Source organism: Lissotriton helveticus, chromosome 6 (genome assembly GCF_964261635.1).
Source record: "Lissotriton helveticus chromosome 6, aLisHel1.1, whole genome shotgun sequence".
NCBI lineage: Eukaryota > Metazoa > Chordata > Amphibia > Caudata > Salamandridae > Lissotriton > Lissotriton helveticus.
In genome coordinates, this window is record NC_136067.1 from 1,631,861,717 (window position 1) to 1,631,888,962 (window position 27,246).

Below are 27,246 nucleotides of genomic sequence, written 5' to 3' on the forward strand. Positions count from 1 at the left end.
TTGTTAAATAACTAAAAAAAAGTAAGATATCTGTGTTTGTTGTAGGAAAAATGGCCACATAAAATGCCGCAAAATTGCCGCTAAATTTCCATATATGTGCCGCTAAATTTCCATTTTTGTGCCGCTAAATTTGCTAATTCATGCCGCTATATCCTGGGGGGTCTGGCTAATAGACACTGGTTATTGACAGTGACCCCAACGCCGCACCTCACCTCACCTCAGCGGCCTGATCCAGCCACTGAGCCGCTCAGCCAGTCCTTGCCTCAGGATACGCCCCGAGGCAGCAGCCAGCTCCCCACCTGCCACCTCTGTGTGTCCACCGACCTCTGGGGCACCCCCTCTGCTCCCTCATCGATAGACGGCACTGAGGCTGACTCACTCTCCCAAGCTACGGATTCCGGCGGCTTTCAGCGCAGCGTCCCAGTCAGCCAGGCCTCGCTCCCATGTGTCTCAGCCGATGGTCCGCTAGACAACCGCGGGCCCCGGAGACGTCTCAAAGCCCCTCAGGGTAATGCTGCTTGTGCCACAGGACTGCGGAGACGTTTTGTGGTCAGTTCTGCATCGGAGGGTAAGGATGATTTAAGGATTTATGGCGGGCTGGATGGAGCTCATTCGGCACACATCCGCTATGCTGGCTAGCCAAGCCACGCCGGCTAGCCAAGCCACGCCACCCCCTCTTCTTTCCTTTTAAGATATTTCAAAACTACTATGTGAATTATTATTATTATTATTATTAAAGGTTTTTATAACGCGCTCTATTACTAAAAAATAGTATCCTGGCGCGGTAAAGGCGGAACAGACTGGGAAAGGACAAATATTAAGAAACATAGCAGAAAGGATTAGACTTTAATATTAAAAAGGTGAGTTTTCAGTCCTTTCTTAAAAATATTAAGAGACGGTGCAGTTTTTAAGTGGAAGGGAAGGGCATTCCAGGATTTTGCTGCTTTTACCGAGATTGATTGGCCGCCAAGTCTGCAATATTTAAATTTGGGGACAGACATCTGGCACAAGTTGGCCGATCGTAGAGGGCGGTTAGGTACATACAAACAGAACCTTTTTCTCAGATAGACAGGGCCAGTTTGATAGATGGCTCGGAAGGCCAGCACTAGAATTTTGAACAAAATCCTGTGGGCGATCGGGAGCCAGTGGAGAGCACAAAGCAGGGGACGGGCGCTGGAGCGCCTAGGTGCATTAAACAGGAGTCTGGCGGCGGCGTTCTGAATGACCTGAAGGCGGTGAATCAGGTATGCCGGCAATCCACAGAACAGTCCGTTCGAGTAGTCTAGCCTAGAGAGAATTAAGGCACGGATGATTGTCTCTTTTGCTTCTTGTGGTAGAAGAGGGAAGAACCTACGTAGGGTTTTTAGGGTGGCAAAACAAACCCCCGTGAGTTTCTTTATATGGTCCTCGAACTTAAGGTTCTTGCCAAACCAGACTCCCAAGTTTTTCACTGGGCCAGATGTGGCTTTTGGGGGGGGGAGATCAGCAGGCCAAAGACGCTCACTAAAATCCTCAGGAAAAGAGCCGTACAGCAGAACCTCGGATTTACTCTCGTTGCATTTTAATTGTGCGTGTGCCAGCCATTGAAAAACAGAGGACAGACAGAGTTGGGCATCCGACGTATCTAAATTATCTTTAGGCCAGGTGAACAAAAGCTGCGTATCGTCGGCATACGCCATAATTTTTGCCCCTAGTTGTTCAGCGAGATAAATCAGCGGAGTGAGGTAGATATTAAAAAGCAAGGGGCTTAAAATGGACCCCTGGGGAACACCTGTGAAAAGTTGTTTAGGGGTGGAAGCAAATGGGGGCAGCCAGATCTGTTGAGTACGATTATTCAAATAAGAAGTCAGCCAGTCAAATGCTGGACCAGTGACACCAATATCTGCTAATCTGGCGAGTAATAGGGAGTGAGGCACCGTATCGAAGGCAGCAGAGAGGTCCAATAAAATCAGAGCCGCTCTGCCACCTCCGTCAAGGCACTCCCGAATAGCTTCTGAGATTTCGACCAAGGCCGTCTCGGTGCTATAGGAGGCCCGGAATCCGGATTGAGCTGGATGTAGGGCCTCAGTTGACTCAACGAATTTATCCAGCTGCTTAAAGACAGTCTTTTCACAAATCTTTGCAAGAGCTGGGAGCAAAGATATAGGCCGGTAATTAGACGGCGTGGCCGGATCTAATCCATTTTTTTTAAGCAATGGGAGCAATTTTGCTTGCTTCCAGCATGCAGGGACCGTAGCTGTAAGGAGCGAAAGGTTGATCAGCTGAGTAACCTCATTTCCCAATGTTTCCGCTAATCCCGCAAATACTCTAGCCGGGCAGGGGTCAGAGGGGGATCCTGATTTTAGAGCAGCCACAATAGAAGTGATGTCAGATTTTAATTGGGGAGTAAACGTAACCAATTGCTCAGTACGTGTGGGCATTAAGGGACGCAGAGTGGTTAGAGGTGGTGTGGGGCCATTGCAAACATTTTGTAGGTCCTCCTGAATTTTAGCGATTTTTTCAATGAAAAACTCAGATAGTTCTTCGCACCATTCCTTCGAAGCAGGCAACAAAGGTTGTGATGCACAGGGGGACACAAAACTTTTTACGATCGTAAAGATTTCCCTACTGTTGTTGTTTGCTTTATTAATGCGTCCTGCAAAATAGCTGCGTTTAGCCGATCTGATGGCTGTATGGCCGTAGAAGTGGTCTCCGCCTGACAAAAAGTAAGGGGTCCCCGTTATTGAAACATTATTGACTATACACTCAGATGAAAGACAGACGACATTGACACTTTTCTGTTCCTTTTTCTTTTTGAATAGGTTTTCAATAGAGCACATGAGTGGAACACATGAGATCGGCTGATCTCATTAAAAAGGTAAACAATTTTTGACAGAGGTGGTCTTAGTGTAGCAAGAGTTATCACAAAAGGACACTGTTCCTATAGCGGGGTGCAAAAAGTCACCCTTGCATCAGGGTGACTTTTTGCACAGTAGTTTTGTGGGTTTCCGCTTTTTAAACAAGCATTTACAATGCAATGGTTTTGCCTTTGTTAAAGTTAGAGCTATTGGCATTGCTCTTGACATTATATTTATTTATGTTTTTTTAACATAAATAAATGGCATTGCCATTTACAATGCCACTAGCTTTATCTCTCGCAAATGACACACACAAACACACACAGCGCCCCCCCCACACACACACCCATACAGAGCCCCCCCACACACACCCACACAGCCCCCCACACACACAGCCACACAAAGCTTCCCACACACACAGCTACACAGAGCCCTCCACACACACCCACACAGCACAAGCAGGCAACAGGGGCACACGGAGTGTAGAAACATTATATTACGTTCTGGACCCCGAAATTCTTCACTGCTCCTCACTGCAGAACAAAGGACGTACGGTGGTTGGATAGCGCGGTAGCACACCCCCAGTATTATTACCCCTATCAGGACATGAGACCAATTAAATTCCTAAATTTGCTAAGCTGTGAACACCTGACAACAAACAACGCTCTGAGCAGGGGTGGGATCCCAAAACTTCATGAACAATGTTTTCTCTCAAAATAATGTACAACATGCACTGTGAGAAAAGTCATCGACTCTGGGCACAGCAGTCAACAAATTAATAAATATCGCTCTTTTCCACAAACAAAGTAAAGATGTGCCGCCCAAAGTCAACCAAATCTTCGCAATGCTGAAATAAAGGATAAAAACGAGAGGAAGGAAGAAACTGACCAACCAAACTTTGTAGTGTAGAACAGAAAGACTGGAACGGCACATCAGAGGGATCTGGGTTGCCAAAAGATCAACCTAGCAGCCTGGTTCTGTACTAGCTGCAGTCTTCTGGTGAGATACAGTGGTATGCCAAAGTATAGAGAATTGGCACAGTCTAAATGAGAGATCACCATGGCTAAGACAGCCTGTATTAGTGCTTCTCTCGTGAGGAGTCTGCTGATCTTCCGAGACATCAGGTTCTGTTCTAATGTGCTACAGATGTTATTGCAACAAACAGGACCTTACTGTGCTCCCACAGCCTGCCTGCCTCTCACCTGGATGGTAGGAGGCCATCTCTTCCCCCGTGATGAATATGTATTTCACCGCGTACATAAAGTTTGCACCAACAGGGAAAGTAATTTATTTTCTATTAACCTCTGTGGTAAAGGTCCAATTTACTGGGAAGCATGGTCGTCCTTCCCTGTTCGAGGGTGATCGCTGCTTGGAGATTACTCAGTCTACAGATCATTCTCAAAATACATCCATCTTTTGATTCTATGGCAACGGTAACAAGTCATCAGGTTAACGCTTTAAAAAGTCCTTGGCACAGCAAAATGAAGAGTAATTCTCGTTCTCGGCGAGAACAGAACAATTACATCGCTGTGTTTCCGATTTCATTGACCACACACAGGCTTTTTCTGCTCACATCCATTCTGGAAAATGATTTCCTTAAAACGCTGCCCCTCGGTGACGTTGGCAAAATGTATCGGTCTATCACGTCAAAATTCTGCAATAAAGTTGCAGCCTGAATATGATGCATATTGATTTTTAGAATAAAGCTCCTCCCTTCGTAATCTCCAAAGCAGTCTAAGAAGCACTATAAAATGTAGAAAATGAATATTCACTGAAGGTATACTCACAAAGCTTTCCCTTCGTTAAACCAGTTATCAACTGGATTAATTTAACTCGTCAACCTTAGTAACGATATTTTTAACGTCAAGAGAAGTGGGTTACATTTATTAGGAAACTGACGATCATACGGGATGATAAATGTTACATACACCTGCCATACATACCACGTGTGTGTACATATATAAGATATAGATATATGTATGTGTGTGTGTGGGGGGGGGGGGTATATGTGTATATATACAAGAAAATGCACATACATTTATATAAAAAATATAAATACGGTGATATATAGGCATATTTAAACGTGTAGTAAAATATGAGCACAGACATTAATTTCCAGATCGCTTATTAATAGATGATACACCGTTCCCTCCCCTTGTCATGACGATAAGGATTAACAGATGTACAAAGGGCAACAGAATACCAATTTTCACTGAAAGCAATCATTCTATCTGCTGAAGGACAGGGCTGCTCGACTGGAGCCAGGCAGGGTGATTTTCGAAGTTCCCTCCTGCACAGAGAGTGCCCCGGCAGCTACAATCACACACACAAGGTGCCCCTTAACACAACAGAGGAGAGCAGGTCGGCTTACACCCAAAGATGACCCGTCTTTGAAAATTCCACATGAAGGCACACGGCGGAGACGGAGCCACCCGGAATCGAGGCATGCGTCACCTGGGATGTCAAAGCTTTATTTATGGGCCATTACCGGGCACCGAGGTTACATGAAAACAAAATGATGGCCGCGTCAGCAGTACAAATGAGCTTTCTGCAATTTAGTGTTATTGCACGTTTCTGTGCAGTACCAAGGCACAGGCAGCGCGATAAATATTTAAAAATGCCGGAATGTTACCCGGGCTCGATACAGTTAACAAATGGAACAGTTAATAACACCAACCTGTCATTAGCACTGAAAGCAATCATTCTATCTGCTGAAGGACAGGGCTGCTCGACTGGAGCCAGGCAGGGTGATTTTCGAAGTTCCCTCCTGCACAGAGAGTGCCCCGGCAGCTACAATCACACACACAAGGTGCCCCTTAACACAACAGAGGAGAGCAGGTCGGCTTACACCCAAAGATGACCCGTCTTTGAAAATTCCACATGAAGGCACACGGCGGAGACGGAGCCACCCGGAATCGAGGCATGCGTCACCTGGGATGTCAAAGCTTTATTTATGGGCCATTACCGGGCACCGAGGTTACATGAAAACAAAATGATGGCCGCGTCAGCAGTACAAATGAGCTTTCAGCAATTTAGTGTTATTGCACCAGCCAGCGGTGGGACACAAAGCGGACCCCCTCTTCGGTATGTGACCAGCGAGCGCCGGTTCCCAGCTGTAAAACACATCAGCAGAAAGCTGCAGGGGCAATGCGGGCAGCAATAAAAACATTCGAGCAGACTGCAGCCAGCGGTGGGACACAAAGCGGATCCCCTGTATCCCCCCGCAGGGGCTCAAGAGCCTCCGTGGATCTCCCAGGCATCCCGTAACCGGCACACAAAGCCAACACATCAGCAGAAAGCTGCAGGGGCAATGCGGGCAGCAATAAAAACATTCGAGCAGACTGCAGCCAGCGGTGGGACACAAAGCGGACCCCCTGTATCCCCCCGCAGGGGCTCAAGAGCCTCCGTGGATCTCCCAGGCATCCCGTAACCGGCACACAAAGCCCGGCCATGCGGGCGGCCTAGCGCCCCTAAACATAGCCCCGGCCACGAGGAGGAAGACAGGTTGGGGCAGGGGCTCGGAGGGTAGGGGAGGAGGGAAAAAAACAAACAAATAAATCGACTCACCTGCACCTTGCGACGGCGGCACTTCTCGATCGGTCTGGGAGGCGAGCAGCGACAGGCTGGGCAGCCCAGACAGAGCGGCAGGTTGGAGAGGCACTTCTCCGGTCTCCCCGCGGGCGCCGCCATAGTGCTTGCCGTCTTCCTCTCCTTCTTCCCCGGGCTGCGGGGGGCGGGCACTTCCGGCCGGCCGCGCTAGGATTGGCCGGCCGGCCAGTCACGGGGTTAGGAGAGACGCAGAAGTGCCGGCAATGCCGGACCAGACACGGGGGCGTTCCCGGCGTCCCGTGACGTCGGCAAAAGGCAAAGAATGTCAGGAACGCCCCCGTGTCTGGTCCGGCATTGACGGACAGGCCCCTCGTCCAATGGCAAGGCTCCGTTTACGGAGCCAGCCAATCAATGACGAGGGCCGACCCAAAGCACCCTACAGTTCTCAACAGGATTTCGCCTGCGCGAAAAAGCTGCGCAGAGCGCAGCTTTCGCTAGGCAAAACCTAATAAAAAGGACATCACATTAAATTCGAAGATTACCCACCAGAGTGTGCCTGCAATCCTTTTACTTTTGCGCATGTACCGGGGAGTAATTAACCCTAGTTCTGTACGTGCGCTGTCTGTCTCTCCTTGCCAACGCGCATGCATGCCACAGAGATTTTGTGAAGAAAACCCGGAAAGGGTTACCGCCCACACTTGACCTTTTTCCTTCATTAGAACAGCGCCTTGCCACTACTCTTTGACTACCGGCAGACGCAGGGGAGGGGTAGGTGAAGAGGCGGCAGCACCCTGGTGAAATTGTAAGTAGTTTTACACAGCAATGATTGGGAAAGGACGAGCGACTAGCTCACTACAGTCCGTGCCATGTATCTGTTCCTACATTATTGTTCTGTTTATTTCCTTTACAGCCCGGTAATGTGCGGGCGGCCCTTGCTCTTGCCGGTGGAGTTTCCTCCATTACTTGGCGAGGTAAGCACATCTTAAGAACTTGGTACCATTAAAAGGTGGTGGAATGTTTCTACCAGAATATTAGCTAAGTGTGGGGCATATCTCCATATTGAAAAAATGGGGGCAGGTCTTAGGTGCCTCTGGAATGTTATTAAAGTCCGTGATGGTTGTGTACCATCGCACTGGGTCAGGACCCAATTGAATATGTTTGAATGTCTCCTGAGCCCGTTCTTTTACTTATTGTCTGATATAATGGATGCGCACACAGATGTGGCACATCATAAGGCATCAAGTTGTCACTGATGTTCTTAATTATCGTTTCATTTTGTTTGTGTCCCAGGTCCTCATCCGGAACATTATTTCATCATCCTACCATAATATAAGTATATTGGTTACTGTTCCGCCTGGTTTGGTTTAGAGGGTGCAGTTTCTTTTTATTATCCCGTGCACTTTACATTATAGCTCTGGTCCTGACGAAGCTCCAATGACCTTTATGGCGACGCAGGTGTGAAACATGTTGACCTATGACCTTTAGACACCCAGGAATAGTGTGCCTCTGGGGCAAGTTTTTATGATTTTATTCAGCGATTTATCTGCAAAGGGTTTACAATATATACATTCGCTGCATGTTTACCCTTAAAATATTTTCACTAGCTTGCACGCACTTTTTTCACCCTCAGTGGACCCACACCCGATACACCCACATGCACCATCCGGCAGTCTTTGAAAAGATCTCCGACAAAGAGACCCTTCGGGGGACTCGTAGGGGATTGCAGCGCCGGCCCTACGAGGAGCAACTGCCCGATGATGAAGCATGACACCTCTTGGGGTGTGTGAGGGCAACAGAGGAAAACAAATGTTTGTTTCACCTTATTAGTGGGTCACATTTACCTGGGATGTTTTTTATTTTTATTTTATATTTTTCTTTTATATTTTCTGTTTTTCAATTTCCCCTCCTTTTTCTGCACGGGTGACTATTCGAGCCCTGATGTGTGGGTGACGTTTTGCACCCCGCTATAGGAACAGTGTCCTTTTATGATAACTATGTAGACATTAGGAGCATGGACACTGGACCTAGTGTAGAAAGAGTGCCTTAAATGGTATAGCACAGTTCCTAATACAAACTCAACTTTTGTTCTTTCTAGCGAATGGTCATGATGAGAACCCCATAATTTTTCTGTTGGGTTTGAAACGCGTCTACTGCGGATTTTCCAAGCAAGTGCTACGAAAAGGGAGCTACCCCGGGTTATGTTCAAGCATAGAAATTTTGTTCAAGACTCTAAGAGAGTTTGAATGTACGGCTTAGAAAGCCATTTGTCAAAACGTGCTAAAGTCTTTTGTCTTATGGTTACATTTAAATGAGTTTTTTTGTCCTTACTTTTTTAATGTTATATGTGGTGTTTTGGCCATGTACATTTTGATGTCTGAAAATTGAATTTTGCGTTTAATATGTGAAAAATGGTGGGTGTGGATTGTAAATTTGATATTTCTAAATTGTTGAAACCTTTTTTTTATAACAATTTTATTAAATTAAAACAGTGCAGAGTCATCAATACAGTTATACAGTGGTAGACAAGAATCACTAATACAGACACTGTTGGCTAGCGGAGAACGTGTGTCAGTGGGCCCGGGGGTTTACTAATCTGGTTCTGTCCATGGCAATATCTGCAGTCGGGGAACTACAGATTTCTCCCCTATAGGTGTTCCATTTTCCCCACTTTTTGTCCCATTTCTTAGGGCAGCCTCTAAATGTGTAGACTTCTTTTTCGGCAATCATGCATCTGTCCACTTCTGCCACCCATCCAATTGTCAATGGTCGCACACTGGCTCCCCAATGCATCGCAATTGTACGCTTCACCAACAGGTACCCCAAAGCCACCCATTGCTGCTCTCTCTCTGTGAGGTATGTGGCCCCCCCAAATATTCAAGATCCCTTCTCGGGGTGACAGTGAAATAGGTTTACCTAGTTTATCAGCCGTTTTTCGGGTTGCCCTGTCCCACAGTGGCCGAATATGTGGACAATCCCACAGGATAAGGTAAATAGTACCTGTCTGGCCACACCCTCTCTAGCACAAATCGTCGGAACGTCTTCCTATCTTGGCCAGGAGGATTCCGGACATATAGGATCTATGTAAGATTTTTAGTTGTATCAGACGAAAGCGATGTCTTATTGCCGTCTCCTTGGGAGACATCAGTGCCATCTGCCAGTCCTCGTCTTCCAGCTGACCTAGGTCTGATTGCCAATTTTCTCGTAAAGTTTGAAAAGAGTCTGGCAGATTGTTGCATAGTTTACGGTAAGTGCAGGATATGGCCTTCGTCAGGAGTGGTTCGGAGAGTGGTTCGGAGAGCAGCCTGTCCTCCAGGGGAGATATGTCGGGGAGGGAGGAGAGGTCAGACATTTGTGTAAGGATAGCATGCCTAATTTGCAAATAGCGGAAAATCTCGCCAGGTGCAAGAGCATATTTCTGTTGTAGGTCTAAAAAGGTGAGAAGTTTCCCTTAGTTGACAAGATCCCCCAGTGTAGTTATGCCGATTGTGTCCCACTTATCGAGCCCCAATTGGAAGCAAAGGGAGCCGAGCCTCTGTGAGGACCACAGTGGTGTGGCTTTTGTGAGTTTGTTGGCCCACCCCAAACGTTTATAGGCCCTATGCCATAAAGCTACTGTCTGTGCCATTGGTCCCAGATAGCGATTCTTCTGGATCTTACTGTAGAGTTGAAACCTTTTTTGATACAGTAATTGAAAAAAGAATCAGTAAAATTTGAAAAGAAAAAATAAAGGAGAAAATTAAATGAATTTTTGTGTCACATTGAGTTGTCCCATGTGCCACTTCCATAAGTAATGAGCTAGAGAGATATCAGTATTGGCTTTCTGGTGGTATCTATGAGTATTGGGCCCAGCCTTACTGATTAAGGGCCCAAACATTCTGCAGTTAGTTTGTTTGATTTACTCAGCATTCCATCCATCATTTGTTGCTGTAGCACTTTTATAAAGTTGGCACTAACCAGTGCTATTAAATCGCATAACAGACTGCTGATTCAAGCAACTAGAGGGGGTTACAAAGAAGCCATACAGGAAGCAAAGAGAGTGGGAACTCCGGGAATTGGAGAGTCTGTTAGTAGTGGAAAACAGAGGCGACTCCTGCACGTTTGGAATATTGTCTCCTCTGGCACCACTAAAGGGGTTTTTCCCTCTGAAAATCCTATTATAATGTCAGATTGGGTCTGTGGATCAGAGTGAACACCTTGAGCAGGCTCCTAGTAATATTTGCACCAGTAGCTCCACTGGGCTAGAATTCATGGCAGGTGTATCTGCCCCGTCAGGTAGTCAACTGGAAGATATACATTTTATCCCCCAAAAAAATCAGGCAAGCGATCAATAAATTATAGGCCAATAAGGTTCATTGATAGAACCCAAAAATTCTTCGTGAGGGTCATCCGGAGGAGAGTGCAAGACTGGATGACTGTCTCAGATATATTGACCCCTTTACAAGCTGGCTTTAGAGAACGCACCAGCACAATAGATCAGGTGCTCCGACTGCAGTTGTTATATTGGAAGATTGTTCATCTAGTGGACCGGCGCCTTTATGTGTGTTTGTTGATCCGAGGTCAGCGTTCAACCTTGTTTCTTGCTCCAAGTTGTGGCAAATCCTGCCCAATATACGGGTTCCGTATTATCTACAGATTATGATCATGAGACTCAATGATAATAACTTTGAACAAGCCAGATGTGGGCAAATGGGGGAAATCAATCCATTCCCAGTAAACAGAGGGGTCAGGCAGAGTGCATCCCGCACCCACTTATTTTAGCTATTTTTTAATGACCTGGTAGGGTCTGTAGACTATTGAGAGTCTAATGCACCATTCCTAGCAAACATCAGGGTGCCGGCCCTGATGCTTGCTATGCTGTTCCTCTCAAAATCCCCCAAGTTAAGGGGCCTAGATATTATTAATGCAAAAACCAAATATTTGTTTTTTAACCCTTGCCATTCTACTCACTCAGATCCCCTGCTGAGAGGGTCCCCCTTGTAGCGGGCCCATACTCTTGATTATTTGGGTGTTACTTTAACAGAACACTCCCATTTTCGCGCATTTCTCTGGCACTCTAAGTCTATAATTATCAGGCAGTAGGATCAGCCCTGGATGGTGTTGGAGCTCTGGGGACTCAGGGAGGTGTCTTCAGCTGCAGTTAAAAATCACTTTTCGCTACAACTTACTGGCTTCCCTATTAGTACCCTGCTGCTCCCCCTCAAGGTTGGACTTGAGGCTAGAAATGTTTTCAGACCGTGCCAGTCTTAGGCCTATTTTGTTTTGGAGGAGGATTTGGGCAACAACCGAGTTGAGTTCCTACCAGCTGGGTTTAGCAGAGGTACCACGTTTGCCAGGTGCCCGGGCTCTTCCATGGTTTAGGCATGTGAAGCTAACCCTCACAAATATTGGGCTTGAGTGACTGGAACACTCCTGAGGTGGCCTGTGTGATCTCAAAAGTTCAAATGAAGAGGGGGGTTTGGCAATACAATGTGGGTTCATTGCAAAGCCAGCCCAACATGGGTCCCCTCACGTCGACTTTATTGGTGAATGAGGACTTTGAGATAGAGCAGTTCCTGGATGAAATAGTGCCTACAGCTGCCAGGTAGCTCTGCCTGCAATTCAGATATGCCTGAAGCCTGCCCTGCGGTCGGAGAAGGCAGACTGGACCTGCACCCTTTTTTCTAGACTGAAGTGACTCCAAGGATCAGCTGGCTGACCTTCTGTTCTGATGCATAGTGCCACCAAAAGCTCCAGAGGTCTCCCCGAAACTTCCCAGCTGACCTGCTGCATTGGACCTGAAACTTGACTTTTCTGAGCCCTACTGGAGCTAGTTGCTGATCCCCAAAAGGTGCCTCGCTAGTCCTGGGCCCTTGGTGTGTAATCAGTTGAGCACCTCCTTGAAGAAAAGAAGACATCTTGAAATTTTAAGATGTTGGAGACCACAAACAGCCCTGTTTGAGCCAAGATCTTGCCACCTGTACTGACTGCCAAAGCGGTGAACCAGACCCTTCACGCTACTATGACCGCCAGTGAAGACCGACAACATGAGATCTGCACTTCGTGCTGCAGCACCGATAGCCGGCGGTGACTTTCAACATTAACTCCAGCAACTGACCTTGACACCTGTCAGGATCTTTGTGCTACAGCCATGACAGTCCACAGTGCCCGGTCTGCTCTACATGCTACAGCGTCAATCATCCACACTGCTCTCTCTGACCCTTGCGGCCTCCTCCACTGCAAACAGAACTCTCAGTGACTTTAGAAGGTAACTTTTTCAGCAGAACTAACCTGGTCCCTGCATCTGTCCCACGCTCCCATCACAGTCATCCTGAACTTATGACCTTCTCCTGGTCTTGCACGACCAGATAGCAGTGAGTAGTTCATTGTGCTTTTAGGTGCTATTTATGCCTTTGATATATGAAATTGTGTATCTCTGATTCTACCGATTGGATTTTTGTCATTTTGGTGTCAAATTAATTAAAATTTACTTTTGTATTTTGTTTGCTTTATTACTGTTTGAATGCTCCATAAATACTTTACACATTGTCTCTAAATTGAGCTGCAGCACTTATTGAGCCATCCACTTCCTAGCCCGTTAAAACATGTCTCATAACTGCCATTCCTTCTGTAGACCGTTTTAAATTGCCAATTTGACTTGGCAAAATAAACCTTTTCCCAAGTCTAAAATTCCCATTATAATACAAATAACCCAACCCTAGGGTAGGCACTAAACAGTCCATAGGGCAGAATGCAAGGTAGACATGTATTTTTAGGTTTTGCATGGCCTGGCAGTGAAAAGCTTGCACAAATGTTTTTCACTACTGTGAGGCCTACTTCTCCCATAGGGCAACATTGGGTTACCTTATAACATTTATTAAGTGATAACTTGCAATGGGGAGCAGGTAGAAATGTCAGGCTTGCTGTCTGATTAATTGTAATTGAAAACCCTTGGTAATGGTGAAGTCAGAATTTAAGTCGCAATTCTGAAAATCCCACCTTTAGAAATTTGACATTTTCTGGTCCTATCCATTTATTGCCTGCAGCCTGTGTCCTTGGTCACATGACAAAGTGTAGTTGGCGTTTGTATATTTCTCCCAGATAGCCACTAAATTGAGGGTCTGGGTGTTGGCAGGATGGAGCATCCTGATGTGATGAGGGGCGGAGCTCTCACATGTAACACTAACTTCAAAGACACTGCCTACACTCACACACAAATGACTTCACGCTAGCCTATTGTGCCTGCAGACACATTGACACCAGAGCATGGATGCAAGAAATGCCAGACACTTCTGCAGGGGGAAAACTATAGAAGTTTCTTCCACTAAAAAAAGGGACATCATGTATAAAAATAGGACACTCAGACCCACCCTTCAGTAGACTCCTGGGCCTGCATCTACTACAGAAGGACTGCCCAGCTGCCAAAGGACTGTCCTGCTATTTGAATAGGTAGAGTGGACCTGCACCCTTCATCGCAGGCTGCAGTAACTCCAAGGGTCAGTTGACTGATCTGTTCTGAGCTTCAGGAAGAGAAAAAGCTCCAGAGGTCTCTGCAATGGTCAAGCTGACTAGCTGCACTGGACCTGAAACTGTATTTGTCCGAGCCCTGCTGGCCTCTAATGGAGTGAGTTCCTAATCTCTAAGAGGTGCCCCCCAGGTCCTGGCCCTTGGTCTGGCATCAATTGAGCTCCTCCGCTAAGAAATCCTGAAGTTTTGAACTATTCATGACAGGCCCGTTTGTGCCAAGATCTTGTCGCCCGCAAACATGAAGCGCCAGTGAACCAGACTTCACGCTACAGCAACCAGCAATCCAAGTTCTGAACTTCACACTACATCAACAGCGTGTGGTGCCTACAAGCACGAACCTCAGACTGTACGGAATGCTGGACATGATCTTTGCCATACAGCGATGATCATCCATGACACCCAGACTGCTATTAGCACTACAGCGACTACCATCCATGATGCTTACCATGCTCCTGAAGGCCTCCTCCACCATGAATGGAACTCTTTGCTCTAGACTTTAGGACATTGTTTCAGCAGGACTAATCTGGTCCCTGTATCCTGTCCATGTTCCATCACGGTCAGCCTGAACCTGAAATTGCGGCATTCGGGTCACCTGGGATTCTGGAAGGTGTGAAGACCCGCCTGTTCCCAAATGGATACATTGTTTACTGTTAGAGGTGGGTGATACTCCACTCTATGTATCCATCCAGCCTTCTAATGCATACAGAGATATACATAGCTATAAGACCAAATGTCTCAAATGTATCATAATTGAACCAGAGCTACAGTGCAGCCACAAGTTCAGCACAGCACGTTTAGAACACTCCTCTAACATCAAGGAACACTCACCAAAGTCGTCTGCATAGGTGCTCTGCAATGGTACACCCTTTCAATCCCCACAATAAACTGATTATCCACTCATGCAAACATGTTAGGTATAGGCAAAATGCTACTACCTCTTACTCCCACTTCACACCATGCAAAAGCATTGCTAAATGTTTGCAACATTACAGTGCGCATGTATTTTTGGCCGGCCGTCTTGCGACAGCCAGCTACACATGCACACTTTAAATAGTTCTAACCCAGCTGTTTTAAGATAGATGGGTTAGAGCAACCGCAGACTTCCACAGCGCTGTGGGGCGCTTAGTGAGTCTTCTCCCTCCAATCAGGGTGCTGCTCGCATGCTGTGAGAGCAGCCCTGATTGGAGGGAGTTACTGCATCCAGTTCCTGTGGCTGTTTACCAAAGAAGAGCTCCGGAGCCATAAACGTTGGTAAGTCGTATTTTTGTCTATTTTTCCACACACCAGCCCCCCCCCCTTTCCCCTCCCAAGTAGATGCCAAGACCACTGCGTCTTGTGAGGAAGAGGAGCGAACAAGGCCCAGTGGGGATCCTGGTGAATGGATCCCCTTAAGCAGAGTGTGAGCCACCTGTCCAGTGAGGACTGGTGTTGCAAGAGAGCTGTTCACCTAGTGAAAGTCAGTAACCCCATTCCAGAGTGCTATCAAGTTGCAGGCTGTCACCTGGCAAAACTGATCTCACTGGGGATATCGCCCATGATCCCATTATGTTAGGAGTCTGCTACAAGGACCCACGTTGGAGGGGTCCACAAGACTGGAGAGGGATTAGCAATAGAGACCGATGCGGCCTTGCAGCACCGTTGCCGCTAGATCACCTTTCTGGCGGGAACCATAAAGGAGAAGCCACCTGATGCACCTAGAAATCATCGCTGATTACTGGAGCACAGGAAGATTTGCCCTGCCTCCAGGTCACTTCATCAGGTGGCGTTTGAGTGAGAACGGGCGGGTCAAGCAGGCTCTTCTGAGACGTGGACAAGCTAGCAGAGAAGCAGCAGTGCGAGCTGAGATTTCAGGGCCAAAGCCAAACTTTGTTGCGCATCACTAGTGCAAGCAGCACCAGTGGGTTGAGCTCCCGAGAACCATCAGGGAGATATTTATAAACATGGGTGGAGGGGGGATGACCCATTGGGTGGACATTGCCAATGCCAGGGTGCTAGCCCTGAGATTCAAGATTCAAAAGTACTTTATTCGGTTATAAAAGCAAAATAACCATAAAAGTAGCATGAAAGGTACAATTTACAAGGGGTCAAGTAAACATTTTTTTAAAAATCACGGAAAAAGGAAGACAACAAAAATTAAGTTCATGTGTACAATATAGGAAATTAATCGATTTGAATTGATTTACGACACTTAAAAACTGATTTTAAAAATTCTGCAATTGAAGCTACCATAAAAACAGTTTCCATTTTCTGGCATTCTAAAAACGCTAGGCGACATCTATATACATTTAAGTCTTTGAGGATAGGGATGATAAGTTTCTTTCGAAAGAAAGTATAAAATTTACAGAAAAATAATGTGTATATCGGATTGTTGGGATACATCATCACATGGACAAAGACATAGATCCCTCGACCAACAATTCATCACGGGGAACGATAATGTCCTAAAAACAATATTAAATCTAAATCTAAATTTAAAAATTCTGCAATTGAAGCTACCATAAAAACAGTTTCCATTTTCTGGCATTCTAAAAACGCTAGGCGACATCTATATACATTTAAGTCTTTGAGGATAGGGATGATAAGTTTCTTTCGAAAGAAAGTATAAAATTTACAGAAAAATAATGTGTATATCGGATTGTTGGGATACATCATCACATGGACAAAGACATAGATCCCTCGACCAACAATTCATCACGGGGAACGATAATGTCCTAAAAACAATATTAAATCTAAATCGGGTCAAAAGGAATCGTTCATGATTGGACATATACAATGATAGATATGGCTGCAATTTCTCTCCGCATAAAATGTCCTGATGGGCAGAAACAGTCTTTTTTCTCGCCTCCTCTATATGTCTCTTTTCCCTGAGGTACGCCATACACAGATTTTTCAGGTCTCTTCTAGATATGTATTCCATTGATTGTGGGTCCTCAAAGTATTGGGGGCAACTTAATTTTTCAAGAAAGTTTCTGACGTAACATATCCATTTAAAGGCATTGATATTGTCCAATACTAAAATATCCTTTAAAATTGCCCGGTTAACAACACATTCATCATTTGTCCAAACCCTATGCCAAAGTAGGATTGGCTGAATTTTAATAGTGTCAGTGACGTAAGATGTTCCCAATTCAGCATGGCATATCATCGTTGCAGTACTTTCGGGCACGGACAGAATGTGACATAAAAACTTATTTTCCATGGTTTGAATTGCGCTAATATTTGAGTAACCCCATAATCCTGCACCATAGGTGACTACAGATATACAAGTCGCATTATAAACAGTTAAAATCTCCTTTATGGGTTTTTTCCCTAATTTTTTCATAAAGCATTTTAGGGCCATAATAGTCTTAGAAAATAACAGAGATCTAGCATGGATTGCAGTAGTCCATGAGCCACTTTCATGGAACAATATCCCCAGATATGGGAAGGTGGGGGTCCTTTCTAAGGGATTGGAATTTATAAAAATTGGCTTCAGATGCTTGCTTGTTCTTGACCCACAGTACATAGACAAAGTTTTAGAACAATTCATTTTCAGATCTAAATCAAGCATAAAACTATTAAAGGATGTAACCAAAGTTTGTAAAGCCATTGGGGTGCGTGCCATCAAAACAGCATCATCAGCGTACATCAGTGCAGGGACAGGCCTACCTCCCACCATAGGCATGTCCCTGCCCTCCTGCACGAGGTGCTTCTCCATTCCATTTATATATAACAAAAATAAAAAGGGGGCTAGAACGCACCCTTGGCGCACACCCCGACCAATCCCAAATTGTCTGCTACATTCACCATTATTTCCATATCTGACACTTGCAGTGGCCCTGGAATATAAGTCTCTCAAAAAGCATATGATGGCATTGTCTACCCCCAATTCAACCATAATTGACCATAATTTAGTGTGTGACACACAGTCAAAAGCTGATGATAAATCAACAAATGTGAGGTATAGACGTTGTTTTTTAACCTTTATATACTTCTGTTGCAAGGTGAAAAGATTCAAACCTTGCTCTATGGTCCCTAAGCCCTTCTGGAACCCAAATTGAAAATCGCTTAACACCCCATCATCCTCAGCCCAGCTTTGTAATTTGGCTAAAATCACTCTCCCCAAAATTTTTATAGAAGAGTCCAATAAGGAAATTGGCCTATAGCAAGTACAACTTAGCCTATCCCCTTTTTTAAAAATTGGGACTATTACTGATGTGAACCAAGTAGGAATTAGACTATTTGCCAAAGCGGCATTGAAAAGCTGGACTAACAGTGGCCCCCATAGTTCGATGTTAGCCTTATAAAGGTCAGCTGGTATGCCATCTGGTCCAGCCGCCTTGCCCCCCTTAGTCGCCTTCAAGCTCGCAATAACTTCAGGAAGGGTTACAACCAGGGTTCTAGATGTATCTAAATTTAGCAACCCTGCATCCTGGCATGTTTCAGGGATTAATTCCACAACCTTATAAAGGGAGGAAAAGTGAGCCACCCACTCATCTTCTGAAACGGCGATTTCCATGCGTGCTTTTTGTTCATGTAGGAGGGGGGTGTTAATGACCCTCCAGAAAGCAGCCGGATCCTTTGATTTTGATGCCGCACAAATTATCCCAGGCTTCCCTTTTTATCGAGGCCTTCCTGTCATTCAATGCTACATTATAATCCCTCCTTGCAATTCTAATTAGAATGACATCCCGTGGTCTTTTATGAATTGCATATCTAAGCTTTGTTAAGGCTTTAGTGCACTTTCTATCAAACCATTTCCTATTGGGCTTTAGGGAATTTTTCCTGGCAACCCACAGTGCTTCCTTAATTGTACTAGAGATGATATTAAAATGGGTTATTATTTCGCTACTCTCTGCATATTCATCTAAACAGATCGAAAAACTACTCGTGCATTTACTCAATATACTAAGCAAAAAATCATCCGGGACCACTCTACTCCATTTAAGGTTATAACCATTTTGGGTGCCCAACCTCACATCCTGAACCATTTGGTTGGGACATTCTCTAGTATCGGTTACAACAAATAAATTCTCCATTTTTAATACCTGTGGCAGGTGGTCACTCAGTGGTAAGTCCATGATGTTCACGCTAATCAATCTGCTCGCTGAGCTTTGTGTACATAAACTAAAATCAATAATAGATGAGGCACCCCGCCCAACAAAGGTTGGAGCAAATGTCGTTGTATGATGTGCTAACTCATTTGAAAACCCAAAGTTGAAATTAAAAATCATCTCGTTTAATGAGTCACCTAGTAGGGTATGTTCGAAATGCGTCAAGTTGACGTCTTGTTCCAGCATTAAACCGCAAATACCCTTTTGGCCCTTTTTGCAAAGAGTGCAATTAAAATCACCCCCCCATAATAACATAACTTCGCCCCTTTTACTCATATCAAGTTCGTATTGCATATCTGAGGTTAGTGTAGCAAGTACATCCTTAATCATGCTACCTAAGCAGTTATTGTAAAAGTTAAAAAGAACCATCTTTGGACCCTTCCTTGTGTCTATCACTATTTTTTGATAGTAACTGGATCCAGGAGAGAAATAAATTTTATCATAAACTAGGAGATTTGATATGTATACAATCAACCCTCCCTTGGGTCTTCCATGTACACCACCCACCGCAGGGGTAAAGTAAGTTTTGTAGCCATTGAGATGTATCGGCGTGGTAGCCCAAGTTTCTTGAAGGGCTAAAATTCCCACGTTGGTAATGGCCTCATCCCAAGTTGGATTGGTAATCTTCTGTTTTAACCCTGCCACGTTCCAAAAGACCACCTTGCAATAATCTTTTTCTGCGGGTAGAATGTCTACAGTGGCATCTAGTTGTCTAACCTCACTCCCTTGTGTAATCTCGTCCCCCACTTGTGTTTCTGGGGTTTCCTCAGACCCTGAACAACTTCTAAGATCCAAGTCCACAGGTTTATTAGACATCTGGGCATCTTCCTTAATCTTGGGGAGTCAATCCACCGCTTCCAAACAATCAAACCGGTTGTAACACGGAAAGATCGGAGGAAATTGCAGATTGCCTGCCCGTCCTAGGTCAAAACCTTGTGGGCGAAAGTAAGGAGGCCTCGCTTTGTGTTGCACAATGTTCCAACCATCATCATACCTCCCATTCCACTGTGCATTGTGGTAGTTATTATCAAAAACCTGCCCATTATTACCACCATGGTGTCGATTATCCCTGGTCCAACTCCACCTATTATCCGGATGTTCACCCTCGGGGTAGAAGTAGGATAATGCCCTAGCCACAATGGACAGCCCATAATTTCTTGGGGGCCTTGTCGTAATAAATTCAGCTGTGCGTGGGTTTTCAAATGTTATCACCACGCAATCACCGTGTGTCCTTTTTTTATTGTACCCCACCCAAGGAGCCCTTTCAACCATCAGGATGTTACTTTTGAAGGCTGGGGGGAGAGGGTAGTTATCATTTAGCCAGTGTATTGTTTTATTTACAAGTCCCCCGTTGTTTTCATTTGATTTGGCATCCGGTTGAGGGACTCCGGTAAGGACCACAACGTATGGTGAAGCTTCTGGCGGTAGATGTATATTTCTGCGCGACTCCCTCGTTTCTACGTTATCTTTATCCTGTTGTAATTTGGGAGTTTGTATGAGTGGCGCTACATTGTCAGTTGTGGTTGGGTTTTTAGATGTTGGTGTGGGTTTTGGAGGTAGATTAGTGGTTGGTTTTGAAGGTAGATTAGTGGTGGGTTTTGGAGGTAGATTAGTGCTAGCGATGCTTTTAGCGACTGTGGGTGGTCTATTCATAGACGGTTTTTTTTGTGGAACTTTATTGTTTAAATTGAAGTTAGGGGCACTAATATCTTTATGGATATTATTCAGTATTGTTTCCAGACATCGTAGCCTAACCTCAATCGGTTCTAAGAGGATTTTTAACATTTCAAAGATGTTATTGTTAACCATGATTTGGCCACTACTGTCCTCACTCCCTCTGGCTTGATTATCAACTTCCCCACTTAGTTCCAAAATCCCCTCCAAGCTACTATCCAAGACAGTTTCGTCTGGCAGACTTAATCTTATGGGCACACTTGCCTGGGACCCACCCATGGTGTCCTCGATATGAGTATGAGCATCTAAGTTGGTGCTCACATTCAAAGGGATCGGATCCCGCTGGGTTGGATTGTGATTTTTACCAGTCTGGGCTTTTTTCCCTTTGCGAGTGGTTGTTTTAATGGGTTTTTGTCTATTACTCTTTTGTTTAGGGATTGCCCCCTCTTTCCTGCCCCTTTCAGTCAAGGTACTAGCTGTAGTTTCATGCTCGTTTACAGCCGGGCTGTTTACCACCAACAAGGAAAGATTAGGGGTTGCCTCCAGACCTTCCTGGGAGGCTGGTATGTCACAGCCCCCGTCCTTGTGTACCATTACAAGTGTGTGTGGAGCGGATGGACCATTAGGAGTGCAAGCTTGTGCAATATGGCCCAAAGAGGAACGTTTTGCCATTGCTAAATCTTGGGACACCCTTCTGTTCATCAGTATAATCCCTTCATCAATGAGGGCATTTGTGCGCACAATAAAATCGTCTAAGGTACCAGTCAATTTCTTTACCCCAGCAGCTGCCATGCTTCTAGTCTCTGGGTGGTTCATGGCAAGGCCAATAAATCTCCCACAATAAAGCAGGAGGTGGTAACGGCCAGTTACCGCTATCAGTCTCAGTACATCAAGATCTTACGGGCTCACGACGGTGTATGACAGCAAGAATTAGCCTACTTACAGTTATGAAGTTTCGGTGTCCTTGGCTACTCGCAGTCGGGCAGGGTGTCTGGCACAGGCCAGGCTCCTCGGGCCTCTGAGGGCCTAAGAGGGCCCGCCCTTTGCCCGGGCTTAGCCCCGGGCGTCCCGCTCGCGTCCCGCGACGCGGGTTTCTGCCCGCCTTTGAACCCGCTCGCGCTCTCTGTGCGCGTCACTCTACGCGCCGCCGCGAGGCCTGCCGGGTGTTGTGGTTCCCGGAGCGGCGGCGCGGAGTTCTAGGGGCGGATGACTCCTGGCGGTGGCGGCTTCTCCCTCTGTGGTGCAGCGTGTGAAAATCAGGTAGGTAGCGGTCTCCCCCGCTTTGCCGGTTTCTGCCCGCCTTTGAACCCGCTCGCGCTCTCTGTGCGCGTCACTCTACGCGCCGCCGCGAGGCCTGCCGGGTGTTGTGGTTCCCGGAGCGGCGGCGCGGAGTTCTAGGGGCGGATGACTCCTGGCGGTGGCGGCTTCTCCCTCTGTGGTGCAGCGTGTGAAAATCAGGTAGGTAGCGGTCTCCCCCGCTTTGCCGGTTTCTGCCCGCCTTTGAACCCGCTCGCGCTCTCTGTGCGCGTCACTCTACGCGCCGCCGCGAGGCCTGCCGGGTGTTGTGGTTCCCGGAGCGGCGGCGCGGAGTTCTAGGGGCGGATGACTCCTGGCGGTGGCGGCTTCTCCCTCTGTGGTGCAGCGTGTGAAAATCAGGTAGGTAGGGTGCTAGCCCTGAGAGACTTTTATGGTCTGTTTAGTGTTCTTTATTATACTTTGCGTGGGTAACACTTCTTTTCTTGCCAAAAATTAAGTATTGGACTGAACAGTCATATTATTGGGGTCACTGTGGGTATTTTGAGTTGTGGGCCCTCGTGTACCTTGTGCCTACTTCTCCCTGACTGCTTCACATGCGCTACCACTCAAGTGCTGAAGGAGTAATACTTGGCCCAGTTACTCAGGATCCACAGTAGATCAGGCCATAGGACAGAAAGAGTAAAAGGCCACAAAAACCCAAAGCTGGTCCCAAACACTCCTGTTTGCCCCATGACCTTCTGAAAACGGTTCTGATGCTGCCTCTGAATTTTCTGGGTCTTTTTTACTCTTTAAATATCGTTAGGTTTGACCTGCTGAAACTTAACAACAAGTGTGGCCTTATTCGTACGCTCTAATTACCAGGTGCGATAAGCACTGCACCACTTATAATTGCGATTTTTGTGCCAATGAGTCTTTGTACAGTAATCACAATTTAATAGGCCACTCAAACATACACTTTTAGTGCTGTATGTGGCAAAGGGCTGAAGCGTATTGCGCTGAGTCCGATTTCACATTTGATCCCCTTCAGCTACATTGTTTTGTTACATCCTGGGTTGTGAGAGTGGCCACCCATCCTTTAACTGTTCGTCCCTGCACCTTACATTGTCTAAGTCCTGACCGGTAGGAGCAAACCCACTTTGGTTTTCATCTTGTACGACAAAATAGTCAGGCTAGGTGTAGGATGGGGCATAAATCCGAGCATTCTATGGGCGCTTGCCCCATACACTTTGCAGAGTTTGAACTTCACCAATTCTCTGCAAATGTTGAGCAGTCATGTTTGTTACCCTCAACAACCAATTCTTACGCAATGCACATTGATCATTGGGGGCTGTTGGCCAACCACTGCATGGTTTCCCACAAAAGTGCCTACTTGTGATCAACGCAGACTTAACATACATAACATGGCAGTTTCAAGAGGAGGGTTAGGGGTCACTGCAAAATGACGGATTCCGGAAGTGATACACACTCCGCAATCATGGCAATACTTGCGATGAGATATCCACTGGAAAGTGGCATGACCACATATCTAAATGTCACTGACATTAGATAGAATCTATGGAACTAACCTACCAATGTTAAGGAGGTATAAAGGACCCCTGTACAAGAGGATTGGAGAGAAATTGAGGTAAAGAAGCTGGTTAGTAGGTGGGCTACAAGGTTCATGTGCGGAGAGGAGGTTTACATTAACGAACTGGGTATGAAAATGAGTACGCTTGGAACTAGTGAACTACAGTGATCGGTGCAGGTTTCATGCTGAGATGAAAAGTATTGGCATGTACCTGATGGTTGGCTGCGCACACATGCTGTTCCCAATGGGTCAGCTGAAGGGTCTTCATAGCCATCCCTACACAGGCAAGTGTATGTGCCGATCTCATTGTGGCATTCTGCATTTTCATCACACGCCTCTGCGCCAAACTCGCATTCGTTGATATCTGTAATAAACAGAAAAGTATTCTTATAAGAGAGCATTCAGAGTATTTGTATTACAAAAACTACATGCGTCTTACTATTGATTAAACACGGGTTTCTATGAACGTGAACAGACTCTTTGTCAATATGGGTGGTGCTATTTGTGGCTTTCTAAGCATCTTTATGGAGGTGATAGACAATTCATCCAGTAGCAACACAATGGAAATCCTACAGAATCCCTACTTGGCAACTAAAGAATAACACTTTATATTTCCTGGTTCAGCAACAATATAATGAGTAAATTGAGCGGGTCCAGGTTCCAGCGCGCCAAAACAGTCACACTGTAGTATGGCAAAGCAAAAAATCATGGCATGAATGTGCTGACATATAAACACAGGAGTGCCCAAAGGTGCAGATTATTTGTGCTGTCTCTCTGCGAAATGTGCAGTTTTTGTACCTCATGTCTATACCCTATGTTTATTCTCCAGGCTTGTGGTGCTGTGTGTCATGAGCAAATTTAAAAAATAAAACCTTCAGCAATGCACAATTAGGGAGGAAACAAACAAGGCACAGAAATATGAGGCCCAAACACATAGTTGAAAGACACAGTACAACACTGTGTGTGCATTTGTGCATACCTATGCTTGCATTTGTTAGAGAATTAGAGAGTCCAGTTGGCTTTGCCAATGCTTGCTGCCAACGCATTGAGGTCGCCAGATTTTTACAGTTCTGTTTCCATTTGAGTATGGGTGAGGGTGGCTAACATTTTTGGTAATAGTAACCTGAAGTAAGTTTTTTTTTCTTCCATACGGGTTGTGCTCTTTGAGAGTATGCAGCAGGGCAAGTCGGTTTTAATGAAACCTATGATCAAACTATGCGTTCTTCACAGATAAAGATCTGTAGCCTCAGCTGCTTGGCTCTTTCTTTGAGCTATTTGAAGATAGCTTTGGATAAGCCACATCTGGGGTCCTGTCAATCGTGTCCTGAACCATCATTTGATATGATGTTCTTTGTTTCACGTTTGATGGCCATAGAAAAGGTCACATGTAAAATATGTAGAATATTCCCTTGAGGAGCAGATTGAAAAAGTGACAACCTCAATATGCAGCTTTGGACTAAGACAATTTGGTAGTATGGCATCACATTGGGGGCAAAAGGAATGGACTAGTATAACCCCATATTTGGTCGCCATAACACTGAGGGGCAAATTCACCCTTGGTGTGACATCAATAGAAGTTTAGGAGAACAAATCATCTGGATGCAAAAATCACTCTTTGGTTGCAAAGTCACCCGTGGTGCAAAGTACGCAATTTTGTGGTATACCATTTAAGCTCAAAATCCTATTTTGGTAAAGCAACAAAAAAATAAATCCCATTTCGGTGCAAAAATCACATTTCAGTGGAAAAATCATCCATGGGACAACACTGATGAGCGTGTGAGAGCACAAATAACATTTAGCAGAAAAAAATACACTAAGGTGCAGAATCACATTTAGGTGCAAAATCTCCTTTGATGCAAAGTCATCAGATACATGGTATCCCAGTGCAAAGTCATGTTATACTAAAAGAAAATGTGATAGTTGCATGTCACATTGGATGTAGAAGGGGGGGGGGGCGTGGCTTGGATGCCGCGCAAGATGGCCGGCTAGGTGCTGAGCTCCGCCGCACCGTATCGCCTCAGAGCAGCTTTCCCGATGTGAAGGGGGCTGTTCCTACACCTCTTTGCCGGATTTCTTAACCGGAACACGAGGAGAGCAAACGGAGTGGCTTTGCGGCTTCCAGAGTGCCGCCTTCATCTAATTTCGCGATGTGACTGTCGCGCCTCACTGAACCGCCATCTTCGACGCTCCTCACGCTACCGGACCTCTGCCTCCACAAACCGCCAGGATAAATTTCTTTCACCATGTATTATCCTGCATCAACGGACTTTGGGGTGAGCAACCGGGACTTTCAATAACTTTTTCCTTAGCCTTTATTGCTCTGTCTATTCTGTGGAGTGGCTGCTTGGAAGCTGCGTCATGGCCCCACCTGTGCGAGATTCGCCATTTTAGGCGCTCCGTCTCTTCAGCGCTGCAGACTCTCCTAGCTTATGCGCCCTCCTCCTCACCGACAGTGCACCAGTGCCTCTCATAATGGATTCCTAATGAATAAATGCTTTATATCATCAAGCCTCAGGTGCCCCACGATATCGCGCCTTATAATACGCCATCCCCAGCATTTCTATACATGGCTGCCATTTTAAGCGCTCTGTCTATTTGGCGCCGCTAGCATATCAACCATTCAATCCACTGGCGCTGTTCTAATGCAACTTTCAAGTGCATCCTGAGGAAAATAATTTTCATTTCGTCCGCCTCATGTTGCTGACCTTCTGAGACACATTTACTTTGATTACAGAAGCGTGTACCTTCCGCACACTTTTGTCTTCTTCTCAGAGAATTGAGATTAGTTCTTCGACTAGAGTGCAAACTTCCTATGGTAAGGTTACATAAACCTAAGTTTGTTTTCACTCCTTCTGTGATTACCCCGGTGACCTCTTCAACTGTTGCGTCTACATCTATTCAATCTACCAAGATGGCGACGACTTCTTCTCAGCGATCCCCTTCGGGACAATCTTCATCTAATAGATCCTCCCCTCCTACTACATCCAGTAAACGACCTAAACAAGATTCTCCTACACTAGATAACTCCTCTTCTTCATCCTCCATTGATCTAATTTTGGAAGAAATTCGTGCAATGCGCCCTTTCATCAAAGAGACGAGTAAGGATATGCAACTTTTAAAAGATAAATGGGAGACCATGGATGCACGACTCTCTTCAGTTGAACAACAGATCCCTGAAGTTCAGTCCAACACGCAACGCATTGTAGCATTAGAAAAGACTGTCCTTTCTCTACAGCAACATACGGAGGATTTGGAAAATCGCAACAGAAGAAACAACCTTCGTATTTATGGTTTACCAGAGAATCTTGAGGGTGACGAGCCAGTGACTTTCTTTACCTCCTTCCGAAACTTCTAGACATGCCCCCTTCTACGTCCATCAGTATTCAAAGAGCTCATAGACTGGGAGCACGAACAACTTCATCTACAAAACCTCGTGGTGTTATTATTCTCTTTTTGAAGTTCACAGATCTTCTCTCGATTCTTTCAGCAGCAAGGACCAAGAGGCACATAACTTAGCTGGGTCAACGAGTCTACTTATCTCAAGACGTATCTAATGCTACTGCCTCCAGGCGTAAGGAATTGCTAGCTCTCCGCCCTTCTTTGCGCTTCCTTGGAGCACGATATGGCTTGTTCCATCCTTGTACCTTCAGAGTTACTCATCGGAATAAGACATGGTCTTTTCAAGATCCTGGTGAACTACGAAACTTCCTCCTTCTGCAGAGTGAGAAAGGAATGGAAGCCTCTCCCTCAAATAGTGGCTGAAATG

The 27,246-nt window shown here is 45.7% G+C and overlaps 1 protein-coding gene across 1 annotated transcript in view; it reads right to left on the reverse strand.

The window, feature by feature from the left end:
• The window catches only part of LOC144761843 (uncharacterized), a 114,185-nt gene that overhangs the window by 11,384 nt on the left and 75,555 nt on the right, over nt 1-27,246 (reverse strand). Inside the window, exon 8 of the mRNA XM_078647069.1 lies at nt 23,692-23,844. Within this exon, the coding sequence (XP_078503195.1) occupies nt 23,692-23,844 (153 nt within the window). The remainder of the gene's footprint in view (nt 1-23,691; nt 23,845-27,246) is intronic.